General features: G+C 51.9%; 1 protein-coding gene across 2 annotated transcripts; it reads left to right on the top strand.

The window, feature by feature from the left end:
- Positions 1 to 311: 311 nt before the first annotated feature.
- On the top strand, positions 312 to 14,165 carry LOC311311874 (MOB kinase activator 3B; the record flags this gene model as incomplete). 2 transcript variants are annotated; one of them, XM_084441668.1, is made up of 3 exons in its annotated part: positions 312 to 729; positions 11,028 to 11,234; positions 13,824 to 14,165. In XM_084441668.1, 3 exons carry the CDS (start codon positions 312 to 314, stop codon positions 13,862 to 13,864), a joined length of 666 nt encoding a protein of 221 aa, XP_084297794.1. In that variant the 3' UTR covers positions 13,865 to 14,165. The 2 variants fall into 2 exon arrangements, with proteins under 2 accessions (XP_084297794.1, XP_084297793.1); XM_084441667.1 differs by having other exon boundaries at positions 11,028 to 11,230; positions 13,835 to 14,165.
- Between the last annotated feature and the right edge of the window lie 2,190 nt (positions 14,166 to 16,355).

Consider the following 16,355-nt stretch of genomic DNA (forward strand, 5'->3'; position numbering starts at 1 on the left):
GTGACTATTGCGCATGTGCACATTGCGATGGCCATGCATAAATGATATATTGTGCAGCCCTATCTGACAGTCCTTCTGTTCTCCCACAGGAGAACATGTTCTAATTGAGCCGTGGGACCGCCGAAGAGACCGTGACCCCAGCTTCTCCTCCTCCTCCTCCTCGCGACGAGCCACCGCCTCCCTCCGGAGCGACTATTGGCGCCTGCCTGTCCGCCAGGGCTACGCCTCCCCGGCCGGCCAACAAACCCCGGCTGTTCCCCGCAGCCGACGCCCTCCTCACTCCCCTGCCCCGCCCCCAGCTCCCCGCCGACATGTCCATCGCCCTCAAGCAGGTGTTCAACAAGGACAGGACCTTCCGGCCCAAGCGCAAGTTCGACCCGGGGACGCAGCGCTTCGAGCTGCACAAGAAGGCCCAGGCGTCGCTGAACTCGGGCGTGGACCTCCGTGCCGCCGTGCTGCTCCCGCACGGCGAGGACCTCAACGACTGGGTGGCGGTGCACGTGGTGGACTTCTTCAACCGCATCAACCTCATCTACGGCACCGTGTGCGAGTTCTGCACGGAGAAGAGCTGCCCCGTGATGTCGGGCGGCCCCAGGTACGAGTACCGCTGGCAGGACGACCACAAGTACAAGAAGCCCACGGCGCTGCCGGCGCCCAAGTACATGAGCCTGCTGATGGACTGGATCGAGGTCCAGATCAACAACGAGGACATCTTTCCCACCTGCGTAGGTGAGTTACAATCAGGGAGCCGGGAATCTCGGGAATTTCCACCCAATAATGTAACTAAGATAGTTATCTGTCTATCTGTCTGTCTGTCTGTCTGTCTGATGAAAGGAACGGTAATCTGTAGCAGTGTTACAACTCTCCCCTGTAGCATAGATGTATCAGAAGGAGGCCTGTGCTGTAGTATTACATTTTCATGTTCTTTTAGAACAAGGTTTCAATGTTTTGTTCCCGACGTAAAGTTCTAAAACTGCAGTTTTCATGTCCAATCTTATGGAAAACTCACGGCGATACGGTCTAAAACTAGTACCTGTTCACTACTACTGCGCACATGGGTTAATAAATACAGCACTCTACTCCGAGTCAGAGGAGGACAGTAGGACTTGTTCTCACTTCTCTGTCTCAGTGAGTCAAACAGGCTGGACCAATCAGGAAGCTCTCTTAGAGGAGCAGTGGCGGAGTCAGTGGCGGAGTCAGTGGCGGAGTCAGTGGCGGAGTCAGTGGCAGAGTCAGTGGCAGAGTCACAACAGTGGTAGAGTCTTTCATCATCAGCTGGTGAAATCTATTATTATTATTTATCTATTACAGCTCTGGTCACAAGATCACAAACCCACAAAGTTGTTTACACGCCACGCGCACGCCCGAGAGATCTGTTTACAAACAACCTGCCGCCGTGGCTTTGTTTTCCAGGCCGCTTTCGGCTGACGAAACACCACGGTGCCACCGCTGCACTAGTCCCACGGGGGAACAGGGACAAAGGCAGGATTAGATCCTCTGTTTAGCGGAGTGAGACAGAGAACCGGCTGGCGTGACGCGCCGTACGGAGGCCCTTTATGTGGCGGCGCTGATGTGCGGTGCGCTGAGGCTCCAGGGTCATCAGGTCGTGATGGGGGGGGGGGGGTCATGGCTGCATGTCACTGGATAGAAACACTATCGGCGCCCAGTCGGTGAATTATGCAGTGATACCAGATCCCTGTAGGCAACGACCGGCTTACTTTAGCCATCTCTCTCTCTCAGAGAAACCAGAGAGCAGCTGGTCTCTCTCTGAAGGAGCACCTGAGACACAGACGACCGTCAGCACTCTCCGTCTCTGTCTCTCTCTCTCTCTCTCTCTCTCTCTCTCTCTCTCTCTCTCTCTCTCTCTTGGTCTCTCTCTCTGTCTCTCTCTTTGTCTTTCTGTCCCTCTCTCTCTTGGTCTCTCTCTCTCTGTCTCTTCCTCTCTGTCTATCTCACTCTCTTGGTCTCTCTCTCTCTCTGTCTCTCTCTCTCTCTCTCTCTCTCTCTCTCTCTCTCTCTTTTAGGTTCCTGTGTGCCATCAGCTAGACATGAATTATTCATCCCTTGGCATGTCCCCCCCCCTCCTACACGTGATGTGGGAGGAGCCTATGTTTGATTGAACATCCAGGAACAATGAGCAGTCACAGGGCTAAAAGTTGAACAACGCCGTTATCATCCCCAACAGCCAGGGCATTGTCCTGGAGGCATCGTGTCGGGAGGATTACGGACCTTGAAATACCTGTTATTAAGCAGGAGACCTGCCTGTGTTCGCGTGTCAGTCCACCAGGTGTGTGTGTGTGTGTGTGTGTGTGTGTGTCAGTCTGCGTGTTTGGGTGACATCGGTCCAGGTTATTGGGTCAGTGAAGGGGAGGAGAGAGGGGGGGATTAAACCTCTTAGAATAGTCAGCAGGAAGAGATTAACATAAACCTGGATTGTTCATGGATCACTGGGGGCTTCCAGATCGTTCCTTTCCCTCCGGGATTAGGGTACCCAGGCAGATCATGCTCCGGCAGTCGCTCGCTACGTCCGCAGGTCACCCCGGTCACCCCAGGTCAACTCAGGTCACCCCAGCGGCCTGTTAAAGCAGGTGAACACATCTCTCTCGTTGACCCCTCTTTTTAACAAGGGAAGTTGACTGAGAATGTACAGTATGCTCTTCTGCAGCTACAGCCTTGGGGTGGGGGGGGGGGGCACATGGATACATATGGGGGGAGCGTCACAGGGGTAGAGGGACACACACACACACACACACACACTGTTCATACAAAGCTGGGCACAGCACAACGCTGCCACATGGTCACACAACTTCTACCACCTCCACAAAGGGAGCACAACCCCCCCCAGTGTCTGACGGGAACCTGTGTCTGGTCAGCGTTCTTTGTCTCGGTCACAGAGGAGGGTGTCAGTGTCAGATCGAGGCTAGGGGTCACCCTTGATGATGCAGGTAACCACCACCCCCGACGCTGACCTCTGCCCTCCGGGTTTAAAGGTAGTGCCTCGGGGAACGAGACATTAGGTCCCCCCCCGGCTGTGTCTGACACGAGCCAGACAGATGACGCTATCTGATCCGACAGGGACAAGGAGTTACGGATGTGTCACTTTTTGACAAACAGCCTGTCGGTGTAACTCTGACGAATCTGAATGGCTGCAGAGTCGGGCCAGTAGTTTTGTCGAGACACTTCCCTACATTTGGCGGTAACGGGATATTTTACCGGGATCTTAGATTACAGCCAGAATAATCTGGTTTTACCAGAACAGGCAGACTGACTGTGGCGTCGGGAGGGCCGAGCTCAAACAGACCAACCCAGAGATTGATCCGGCGGTTCAGCTTCTTGTGTGTGTGTGTGTCAGTCACCTGTGTGTGTGTGTGTGTGTGTGTGTGTGTGTGTGTGTCAGTCACCTGTGTGTGTGTGTGTTTGTGTTTTGTTAGAGCAAGCGCGTGAGTGTCAGCATAGCCTACCTTTCTCGGTGGACGGTACAGGGAGTACATGCTAAAGAGACCTGTCTCTCAGGGGTGTGAGGAGAACTGACTGGTCCCTGGGCCGGTTCTGGGTCAGTTCTGGGTCAGTTCTGGCTCTGCTGCCCGTAGCTGAGTGGCACTCTTGGGGTTCTGAGCTCGGCAGGACAGGCCCAGACCGGAGGCCTTCGTGCTCGCGTTGGTAAACAGGATTACAGAGGGCTCAGCCGAACACACACAAGTGTTCACCGTGCCTGTAATCTGCACTCTACCCCTCACTCGGTTCGGAACCAGCTGTAGACCTGGATTAGATCTCCTATCATCAGGATAGGCTCAGACGGAACTGGGACTAGCTGCTCCATTGGAACGGAAGCTCACAGAGCAGCAAGACGGAAACACACTGGTCCCTTCGATCCTGGAACGAATCTCCCTAGAGGATCAGTTAAACACACGGGCGGGCGCCGGGTCAAAGTTCACGCCACAGGAAAGAGCCGCGTCGCCTCAGCTCCGTCCGTGTCACACGGTCTGTGGCGGCGGGGGTATTTCCTGACCCCAGGATGTGACTTCCTGAGTCCTACCATCTGCAGTACCCCCAGGGTGACCCCTCCGTGACCCTTTAAGATCTTTGCCAGACGCGTTCGCTGTCTGCTCATCTCTTTTAAGAGGATCGGTGGCCGTCTTTAGTTTACATATCAAGAAAATAGTATTTTCGCTGTGATGCCGAAAAGCCGATACTGTAAACATGCCGTGTGGGGATATTTCACCATCTCAGACAAAGATATGCGCTATGCAACTTGTAAAACTTGTTTAAGTGACATTTCAAGAGGAGGTACTACAGCCAAGGATTTTAACACATCAGATCTTACTGGCCATTTGAAAAGCAGGCATCATTTCTTCGTTTCCCTGGCACAAAAGGGGGAATAAAAATAAAATAAAATAAACATCGGCCATCGGCATCGGCCATCGGCCAGATTGTTATTTTAAACATCGGCATCGGTATCGGCCCAGAATTTTGCAATCAGTGCATCCCTAACCGTAACCATCCGCAGAATTCAGTGAAACATACCTGACGCTTCACTCATGTCTTAATTTGTCGCCACGTTTTTTTCGCGGGTGTGTGTGTGTCCATGGAGCTGCCCTGGGCTGTGGCTAGCTCTGTTGAGATGACCCAGAGCGTCATAGCGAGCAGACATACTAGAGGCGTAGCTCCCATCAACAGGGCACCATTCAGTTGGTCAGGAAAAGCAAATATAAATCTGGCGTATCCCGCGAGGACCCCGTTCATTTTTAGCGAATTGCTGGGTTGACCAGTGAACTGGGAGAGAGGACACAGGGCTTTTCATGTCCTTCCAAAACCTCCCGGTCTCTTCACAGAAGCCGAACACAGTGAATAGACGTGCCGGTCTATTCTCTCCATCTCTCCGCTCGGACGGACCCAGCAATGGGCTAATAATGGCTACCCAGACGCTCTGGCCTCTTATTATCCAGTTAGGAACATACTCATTACCCCCGGCTGTGTGTGTGTGTGTGTGTGTTGTGTGTGTGTGTGTGTGTGTGTGTGTGTGGATGCCCTCACTCTGACAGAGGCCAGGACGTGAACCCTTGGAGCCAGCGTAGCAACAGCAGCACACTAGCCCAGAGCAGCGTTTCTCTGCTACCGTAGCTCACTGTCACAACAACAACAAAAATACTTCCTCATCAGTGGCCATTCGGAAACGTTTGCCGACTGTACATTCATTATTAACGTTTATATGTGAAAAGGCACATATTTTCCTGGCTTATAAAGAGTAGGATATCATCAGTGAAATTGTGGATTTTACAGATATCTAATGATCTTACAAAAAATGTGAGTTGAAGATTGAGTGTATTCTGTGTTGGATCCCTATATTAGATACAGGCTCAGATATCTCTGTATGACTCAGGGCTCGTCATCACGTGAAGCTGATCCCGTACAACTTCTGCCGTCACTGTCCTGTACTGGCAACCGTCACGTGATTGGCTCTCCCTGTGCTCTCCTGCCATGTGATTGGCTCTCTCTGAGCCCTTCTGGCAGCCCTCACGTGACTGGCTCTCCCCGTGCCCTTCTGGCACGTGATTGGCTGTTTCTGTGCTCTTCTGGCACATGATTGGCTCTCTCTGTGCTCTTCTGGCAGCCCTCACGTGACTGGCTCTCCCCGTGCCCTTCTGGGACGTGATTGGCTGTCTCTGTGCTCTTCTTGCACGTGACTGGCTCTCTCTGTTTTCTTCTGGCACGTGATTGGCTCCCTCTGTGCTCTTCTCGCACATGATTGGCTCTCTCTCCTGTGCTCTCCTGGAACTCCTCCTCACACGGACCATCTGTCGTGTTGCTGCCGCTCCAGACTAAGAGGATTCTCCTGCTGTCCGTCCAAGGCTGGCACACAAGCCGGGACGCGCGCCACCAAAGACGGCCAACCTCCCCTCCCTGCTTCTAACCTCAACCCGCGGTCCAGTCTGTGTTCTGTACCGCTATATTTAGAGAACCTGGTCACAGTTTTTCTGCTAGGTATCGTGCTACGTTGTCGTGGGCAGGTGGGTGGACTGGTCTCACTGGTCCTGCTGGTCCTATTCATCCTGCTGGCCTGTCGTCTTCACGCTATAGAAATGTACTGAGTTTCTCCCTAATGTGTGGCAATACATGTTCTCTTTCTCTCTCTCTCTCTCTCTCTACAACTCTCTCTGTCTCTCTCTCTACAACTCTCTCTGTCTCTCTCTCTATCTCTCTCTCTCCCTCTCTCTATCCATCTCTCTCCATCTCTCTCTGTCTCTCTCTCTCCATCTCTCTCTCTCTCTCTCTCTCTCACCTTGAGCCGGTCTGAGGTGGTGGGTCAGTATTGTATGTCAGATAACCTCTGTGCCTGCAGACAGTATGTCTCTCTCCCTCCATCTCTCTCTCTCTCTCTCTCTCTCTCTCTCTCTCCTCCCCACCACGGTGGTACTTCCTGTCCTCTCCCACGGGTCCTGTCGGGTCTCGCCCCCCGGCCCGGCCTCTTACTGATGGATCACCTACGCACACACACACACACATACACACACACACACGTAATCACACACTGATCTCCTGTACTTGGATCAGTGATCATCTTTCGGGTGAAATCAAGGTCATAGAAGGGATGTCTAGTGTAGCTCTGCTCAGAGGGGTCCTGACTGGGTTAACCAGGCTTCAGTCAGCGAGACCGAGGGAGGGTTGGCAATATCTGGACAGTCCTGTTGAACTGAATGGGATGGTAGTTGCACGCTTGATCGGCAAAAACAACAGGAGTTGGAGGGAGGAGGAGGAGAGGAAGAGAAAGGAGAATAAAGTTGGAGGAAGGGAGGAGAGATCTGGAGGAGAGGAGGACACTAACTATGAGTGGAGGGAGGAGAGGTAGGAGGAGAAGGAGGAGGGATGAGAGGAGAGAGGGTTGGGAGGGAAGGAGAGGGGGGAGAGAGGGTTGGGAGAGGAGGAGGAAGGAGAGGTGAGAGGTGGGAGGGTTGGGGGGTTGGGAGAGGAGGAGGGAGGGGAGGTGGGAGGAGCGCTAGGAGGGAGGGGAGGGGAGGGCAGCCGCAGGGTTGCAGGTCTTTCTTTCACTTTGATCCCCTCCTTTCTTCACTTCTTCACAGCTCTGCCCCCCTCCCCTTCTCTCCCCTGCTTCCTGGCTGGAAGGAAGTTCTCAGCTCCGCCTCCTCCCCCCTTCAGTACCCCTCTAGTCCCTCCCCCTCTCTCCTCCCCCCTCCATCAACACCTCCCTGCTGTCTCCCCTCTTTCTCTCTCCTCTCCACTGTCCCTCAAGCCCCTTCACATTCTTCTATCAACCCCCTCCCTCTGCTCTCCTACCCCCCCCCCAATACACACACACACACACACACACACACACACACACACACTCATATACACACTCACAATCTAACACACTCACTCATAATCTCATATACACTCTCACAATCTAACACACACTCACTCATAATCTCATATACACTCTCACAATCTAACACGCACTGCACAAGCACACACTCTCACTCACTCACAATCTCATGCCCACTCACACGCTCATGCACACACACTTGCGCACACACACACACGCACACACACCGGGGGCACGCGGATCTCGGCGTGAGGCAAGACGGCAGCTCACAGCCGAGGTCAGGAACATCCTCAGCGGCTAGGGGGGGTGGGGGGGTGGGGGGGGGGTGGCGCTCGTGCCTCATGATGTGACGCTGGCCTCGGGGGAGACTCGGACGGGGGTTACGTCAGCGCATTCATACTTTATGGGGCCGCGGTCTGCAGCAGGCTCGCGGCCACGCTCCGGAATTGTTATGGTTCTGCCACGTGTGTTATGATGACGCATCGTCCGGAGTCTGTGTATGAGGCCTTTTGTTTGGCTGGCTTGGGCCAGCTGTGCATCTGTGGGTCTGGTGGTGGCCTGATGTGGCCACAGACCATAATAATCACCCTGCTGTACCCCTGGTCTGTGTCAGTTGACCTGTAATTGGGTCGCTGATATGTTATTTCTCCACAGCCCACAACAACACAGGAGCCTGGACGATGAGGGGGTACTGAGTTGGGGCTGGCGCACACTAGACTGTTCTGTTGTATCTGGGGGGGGGGGTAGGAGACTAGGTGTGTGCTATTGTGTGTGCCCTAGCTGTCTGTCTCTGTGTGTGTCTGCATGTCTGTCTACCTGTCTGTCTACCTGTCTGTCTGCCTGTCTGTCTGTCTGCCTGTCTGCCAATTTCTCAATGGATCTACCTCAGTTATGAGTGAGTAGTATGTAGTCAGTAGTATGAGCTATTGTGTGTGCCGTAGCTGTCTGTGTGTGTGTGTGTGTGTGTGTGTGTGTGTGTGTGTGTGTGTGTGTGTGTCTGTCTACTGGTTGGTCTGCTTGTTGCTCTGTCTGCCTGCCTGTCTGCCTGTCTATCTGTCTGTCTGCCTGTCTGCCTGTCTTGTCTGCCTGTCTGTCTGTCGGCCTGTCTGCCTGCCTGTCTGTCTGTCTGTCTGCCTGTCTGTCTGTCTGTCTGTCTGCCTGCCTGCCAAACTCTCAATGGATCTACCTCAGTCATGACGAGTCTCTGCTTCAGTAGCTCCACCCCCTTCACCCAGCCTGTTAGCAGCGGAGGACGAGGACAGAGGATGAGGACAGAGGATGAGGACAGAGTGGTTTCTAATCCCCCGGGGGCCTCTGAGGCCTTCTGAGCTGCTTATCCAGTATTAGGACCGTGAGTAACGGATGGATGATGTCACGAGTGAGCGCGGTTTACCAGTGCGTCCCTAAAACCTCCCCAAACCCAACCTAGCCACGGAGGGTAGACTGGTCGGGGCATCGGTCGGGCGACACAGCTAATTGGTCGGTGGTGTAAGCGCCCGCTAGCCAGTGAGGTGGTCGAGGGTGATGGCGGCGGGCGGAGGGCGATGGCGTGGGCGGATGAGCGGTCCTGGCGGGCGGATGAGCGCTCCTGGCAGAGAGAGAGGAGAGGGTTGAGGCGCTAGAGGGAGTGGAGGAGGATCGGGGTGGATGACATCATGACAGCCTCAGCTCAGCCTGGTTCTGCCTGTATGCACACGTGAACACACACACACTCATGCCCTCACACACATATACACAAGCGCACACACACACACACACACATACACTCACACACACTCACACACACACAGACACACACACACACACCTGCAGCTGAGCTCTCTGCTGCCACCTGCCTGTCAGAAAAGGACAGGGCAGAACAAGGACTCGTAACTCTCACATCAGGAACAGAATAACCTTGATTCCAGATATACGTGGCACAATGAAAAAACTCTGACTTATTTCCAAACTACAAAGCCGCGGTGTCCGGGCTTTGCCAGGTGGGCTGTTCCGGTATGTAATGAATGTTCATGTCTCTACAGGCTGTGGGATTGGGCCACTGGGTGGTACTGTGGCCTGTTTTCCTGGTGGGGGGGGGGGGGGGGGGTGACACTGTATGTAGTGACATACAGGTGCATCCCAAAAATTTGAATATTGTGAAAATGTTCATTATTTTCCGTAATTTCATTCAAAAAGTGAAACTGTCATGTATTATAGATCCATTACACAAAGTGAAATATTTCAAGCCTTTTTTGTTTGAATCTTTATGATTGTACAGTATGTTCAGTATGTTCATTTATACACTTAATACTTGGTGAGGGCTCCTTTTGCACAAATTACTGCATCAATATGGAGCGTGGCATGGAGGCAATCAGCCTGGAAATATTTCACTACATGTGTAATGAATCTATAATATATGAAATTTGCACTTTTTGAATTAAATTAAAATAATGAACTTTTTCACAATATTCTAATTTTCTGAGATGCACCTGTATATTCCTCAGAGGTGAACGATTGCGTAGTTATAGAGTTCTGCTGAGGTAGAAGTGCAGTCTCTTGTTATGGTCACTCTTCAAGCACAACAGCGTTCGGTCACGTGATCCTCGACCCTCTACCATGAGCTGCTGTAGCCGAGCGGCGTGCGAACACGGGCGCCATCCCTCCCCACGCAGCGTGGCTGCTAAGCTCTGCGGCAGCGTTCCCAAACACGCTCCGGTACTGAGCTGCTGGTTCACACACGTGACGTCTGTCCTCTCTCGGCTGGGCGGGGACGGGAGGTTTGAGTTGTGATGATGTTCTGATGATGCAGCGATGACAGGCAGGTAGCTAGCCCGGTGGTTAGGGCGTCTGACCAAAGGTCGTCGAAAGGTCGCCGGTTCTGGACGCTAACAAGTAGCCTGAAATTCTACCACGCCGCTTCAATCGTCGCCTACCGTTGTGTGCTAAATCCCCAACGCTAGCTCAAAAACATGGTTAGTGGCTTTGGCTAAAAGCAGTAATAAGTTCTGTGACAGAAATGTTTGGATGATAATAATGTTCATTTATACACCATTTTTCATACAAAGCAACGTAACGCTGAGAACATGGGGAGGTTTGACAGCATGGAACCCAGCCTGATTCAGGCCTGAGCCTCACACACACACACACACACACACACACACACACACACACACACACACACACACACACAGATGCTCCGTGTTCCGGGCCATGCATTAGCAAGCACACTGCCCTGTGTTTGACACCAAGATGTCGGAAGACATCAGGCTATGGCCACTCACTTATCACACCGAGAGGACTGGGTCAGTGCATGGCCACTATGTCATCTGGAACCTATGGCGATTATTATTTATGAGCCAGAATTTAACCAATCTCTCTCTCTCTCTCTCTCTCTCGTTCTCTCTCCCCCACTCGTCACCTCTCTCTCTCTCTCCTTCTTTCTGCCCCTCTCTCCTTCACTCCCCCCTCTCTCTTTCTCCCCCAACGACCCCCCCCCCCTCTCTCTCTCTCTCCCTCCCTCCCTCTTTCTCCCCCAACCACTCTCCCCTCTCTCTCTCTCTCTCTCTCTCTCTCTCTCTCTCTCTCTCTCCCTCCCTCTTTCTCCCCCAACCACCCCCCCCTCTCTCTCTCTCTCTCTCTCTCCCTCCCTCTTTCTCCCCCAACCACTCGCCCCCCCCTCTCTCTCTCTCTCTCCCCCCCCATCTTTCTCTCCCACCAACCCCCTCAGGGATCCCCTTCCCCAAGAACTTCATCCAGATCTGTAAGAAGATCCTGTGTCGGCTCTTCAGGGTCTTTGTCCACGTCTACATCCATCACTTCGACCGGATCATTCTCATGGGAGCCGAGGCGCACGTCAACACCTGCTACAAGCACTTTTACTTCTTCGGCACCGAGCTCAACCTCATCGACCGCAAGGAGCTGGAGCCTCTGGTGAGTACGGGGGAACCGGTCACGGGGCCCCGGGGCCTCCCCACGCCACACTGCACCTCAGCAGAGGAGAGAGCGTCGCCACATGCCCTGTATCTGATATCACCTCCGGCGGCCATATTGCCGGGTCGTATTATATTGCAGGTGTTATTGTCAGAAGGCTGCCGGAGACGTAGGTCGCTGAAGGAGAATTTACAATTTGTGGTCGTGATGAAACGGACGGTAAAAGCTTTTCGGGTCTTCACATCTTGGAACGTGAGTCGCGAGAGGCCACGGCGCATCGGAGCAGCTTCGGAGCAGATCTGTTAGATCTGTAGTCAGCTGCCTCGGGGCTTCTGGGAGTTTATGAGTCCGCAAGTGTCACCTGTGGGTTGCTGTGAGGAAATAACGTCTTAGAGAAAAAAAAAGATAGGGGCGTAGGCACGTAGCTCCGCCCATTTAATTCTAGGGAAAGACCGGCGGGAGGAATCTGACGCTCCGGGTCCCACGTCGACGCCCGTACAACCACACCTACACACACAACCCCGTATCCCACCACCCATCTGCATAGGAATGCCCCGTTCTACGTCTCACAATGAAAATACCGCCGGTGATCACGACAGACGCGCCACAGTTAAACGCTACAGAGAGATATTCAGTCCTCCCTCCAACTCATACACACACACCCCCCCCGGCACCCCCACACACCCCCCCGCCGCGATGAACGCCACGACACAACGGGGGTTCTGTCAACGGAACAGCGGACAAACAACGCCGGTGACGAGGAAGCGCGGTAGGGGGGTGGGAGGGGGAAGAACAAGCCTGGCAAACAAGCGCGCTCACAAAGGCTCCATTCTCCGGATTATCATAAGAGATCCCCATGACCGGGCTCGGTAAATGTCACCGCCGACGCGAACCTCGCCGGGACTACCCGGGCCTCGGAGGTCCAGTGGAAGGATCGGCGTGACGCACCGACCGCGTCGGTGGAACTCTACTGTGCGTTCGCCCGGAGCGACGAAACATAAACAAAACGGGCGTTCGCCCGACGAAACACGAACAAACAAAACGTATTTCCGCCGAGGCCGTGTGAGTCGCCATCAAAGCCTGTTTTTGTTTTCCGTGACGGTGAAAGATAATTCGGAATGTACTGTAGCCTTCGTGGTGCGATTTTTGGTGTCCTTTCACTCCTTTCATGTGCCCCTCCACACTGGTCAGAACAAGGACAGACTTTAGGAACAGGTCAGAACAAGGACAGACTTTAGGAACAGGTCAGAACAAGGACAGACTTTAGGAACAGGTCAGAACAAGGACAGAGTTTAGGAATGGGTCAGAACAGACTGGCGTTGGGGCTGGATGATTATAGGCTGAGGGGATGGATGATAATAGGATGAAGACATGCATGTATGGGCTGTAGGATGAGGCTGGAGGGAGGGATGACAGCAGACAGACCCGGTCTAGTCTCTAGTCTACAGATGGACCCCGGTGGCTTCCTGCTGCCTGAGGATTTACTGAATACCACAAATACTGAATACCACAAATACTGACTCTCACTGGCTCAGTTAGGGGAGAGAGAGAGAGAGAGGGAGAGATAGAGAGTTAGAGGGATGAGGAGAGAGAGAGACGGAGAGAGAGGGATGAGGAGGAGAGAGGGATGGAGGAGGAGGAGGAGGAGAGAGATGGATGAGGAGAGAGAGAGACAGAGAGGGAGGGACGAGGAGGAGACAGAGATGGAGAGGCAAAGAGAGGAATAAGGAGGAGGAGGAGGAGAGAGACAGAGTGAGGGATGAGGAGGAGGAGAGGAGACAGAGAGATGGATGAGGAGGAGAGAGACAGAGGGATGAGGAGGAGAGAGGGAGAAGGAGGAGGAGAAAGAGAGGGATGAGGAGGTAAGAGAGATAGAGAGATGGATGAGGAGGAGATACAGAGAGAGATGGATGAGGAGGAAGAGGAGAGAAAGGGATGAGGAGGAGAGACAGAGAGAGGGGGATGAGGAGAGACAGAGAGATGGATGGATGGATGAGGAGGAGAGACAGAGAGAGGGATAAGGAGAGGAGAGAGAGACAGAGAGGGATGAGGAGGAGGAGAGAGACAGAGAGGGGATGAAGAGGAGGGTAATCTGGACAGAGTGGTTCAGTCGAGGGAAGTATGTAGCAGGATCAAGCCTCATACAGAACCCACCAGGATAGAATCTACCGGAGAAGTCACAGTGCATCGTGGGAGAAGGGGCTTGTTAATGCTATCATGGCTGTGTGACCCAGATATTGTTGATGGTGGAGGTGTTGTTGGGGTTTAGCGTTTTACTGTCCCCATTGAGCTCGATAATGGCTGAACATCTGCCCACATCTCAACAGCTGTCAGAACACCGCCCAGCTGCTAATGCACTGCTCACGTGACTCTAGAATGCAGTCCACCTCCGTCAACCGGAGTGCGTCGACACTAGCAGACTGACTCCAACACACTTGATTTATTTAGAAAATGCACCAACGCAGGTCCTACTGTATGCTTGTTAGTGGAATAAACAGTTGCTGCTTCTTCTTCTCATTCCCAAGTTCTAAACCTAAATCTCTGTCTGTCTGTGTCGCTGTCAGCCCCAGTTCTAAATGTCTGTGTCTGTGTTCCGTGTTCCAGAAAGAGATGACTTCCAAGATGTGTCACTGATCAAACACTGGAACTCGCCGAGGAGCTGACACCTTGTTTACACTCGGTTACCACGGAGACACTGATCCCCGACTAGCAGAAAAGAGGCGGGATGACATCATCAGTGTGATTCCGACAGCCCGCTGAGAACACACTGATCTGGATGACTTACATAGGACTAAATGGACCTACCAAGAACGCGAACGCATGGAGTACCTCGTGTGTCCACCAGAGGTCTCTCCAGTGTAAGAGTAAACAGAAACGTTACAGTCATAGTAATTAACCAGTTCTGTATTTTAGACTCTTGGAGCAGATTGTGCAATATGCTGCTCGAGGTTATTACACTGATGCAGTATGATGTGGACATTTACAGACGTTTATCTGGTGTTGGTTATAGTTTTATTGAATCTCCAATAATACTTGAGACACAGCGCCTGCGTGTCTGTAGTACCTGCCTTTATGGTCAGTTATGAAATGAACAGGTGAAATCACATCACGTGTTACTGTAATTGATGTACCCTTGCTTGTGATCATTTTTGACATGGAGACTGCCAAATAGTTTGGTTGATTTTATAAAGACAGTATATTTGTAGATAGTTTGAACCATAGGATTTGCAATATAACATGGATTGGACTAACAACCACCAGGCTTGGACCATTAATGTGGTGACATCTGAGGTCACTTTTTTTTTATTGCAATGATGTATATTAAATCACATTTGAATAAGTTGATTACACTTTCATCTTTGTTAACAAACTACTCTAAAGTAGAGGGAATGCGAGGAAACAATGTCACAGCTTAAATATCAAGTTTCAAGCAAACGTGACATTATGTGATACAAATGATGTGACAGGAAGTGGATGTGTTGGTGTACAGAATGTTAAGCGGAATCCCTGTGTTCTGTTTCCTCACCTGGTCCCACAATGTCTCATGCTCAGATGATCTAAGAAGTGAGTTTCTCTTACAAGATAACCGGAATACGTATTTGAATGTCTGGACCCCAGGCTACGTGAACCCAGCTGGCAACAATCCACTTCTGAAACAATCAACATACAGTCAGTCCACAGATCGGACCGTTACATCCGCCAACAAGCACACCTTCAGATGCTGAGCTGTCCATCCGAACGAGACTCCTGTGAACTAAACACTGATACTTTTCTATCACTCTTTTATTGGGAAGGGGATTCAGAACTACCTTAATCGTCCTTATATAACAAATGAGTTGTTTGTTTTTGTCGAATGATATGATACAAACTAAGATATTCAGCTGTTCATAATTTAATGTAAACATCACATGTATAGCAATAAAGTCTATTTTGATTCCTTTAATTAAAATGTCTTGTCATTTTCACAGGCTCATTTACTCCATGGTTAAGAAGGGTAGGGATCTGGATAGAGAGAGAGAGAGAGAGAGAGGGAGAGAGAGAGAGAGAGAGAGATGGGTTCGTTGAGAGAAACACATTTGATTAGTCTGAGCTCATTGTAAGTGTGCACTCTGTGTGATTAGGCTGCTTTGATAAGAAGCCACCATGCTAACCCTCCTCTCAGTCACTTTCTCCAATGAATTCTCCACTCACGCCTAATCTAATCTCTAATCTAATCTCAGATTATTTGAGTATATAAAGATTAACAGACCTCTATCTTCTAATTTATTGTGTGTTAGAGGGGCCAGCACTGTCACTCTCTTTGGCTGTGGACAAACCTACAGTAGCAGAGGAATGCGTTTGTAACCCGTCTCTCCACACGAGGAGATTCAGCATATCTAACGGAGGGGGGGAGAGAGGTTGAGAAGCCGGTCAGGGGGTTGATGGGAGTTGGAGTTCCTCTCCGCCGGCGCCATGGGAGAGAAGGAGACCAGTCCTCCAGTGTGCGTCCAGATCCTGTCCATGATCGGCCTGGTGTGTTTCGGCCTCTTCTGCATCGTCAAGGGCGTGTCCTTCGGCCTGTTCAACTGGTGGTACATCCTGGGGGGCTCCTGCATCGTGGCGGCCGGCTTCGCCGCCTTCCGCGTCTACGAGGTGTGCGTGGTCATGGCCCAGAGAGAGATCGCTGAGGGAGAGCCCTGCGGCCCGGGGCCCTGAGAAAGACAAGCTCCAGGCCTGGGGGAGAGAGACGAACACCAGGGAGAGACACCAGGGGAGGCAGGCCTCCCCCTGTAGCAAGGGCCTCTGAATACTGACCACTGACTCTGACAACCATGACACTTTGAGACAACCAACTCACCGAAACTGACTGAGAACTACAGTAGGGGATTGGTTTGTGGGACGTTTCCAACTCACTGCTTTGTTTAATGTCTTTTTCATTATTATGTAGTTAATCTACGAATATTCATGGATTGTTAGGATATCGAGCTTTAACATATAGGCTAGTCTAGCATTATTCCAGATGTGTTTGTCGTGTCATGTGAATTATCTAGGCGGACGTCTGTTCTTTGCCAGTTTAGAGAGTAATTCAGCATGTCAGAAACTGTTCAGAGGAGATTTACATGATGAGATTCTGGCTGAATCTCCA

This window comes from Borostomias antarcticus (genome assembly GCF_949987555.1).
Source record: "Borostomias antarcticus genome assembly, chromosome: 8".
Taxonomy (NCBI): Eukaryota; Metazoa; Chordata; class Actinopteri; order Stomiiformes; family Stomiidae; genus Borostomias; species Borostomias antarcticus.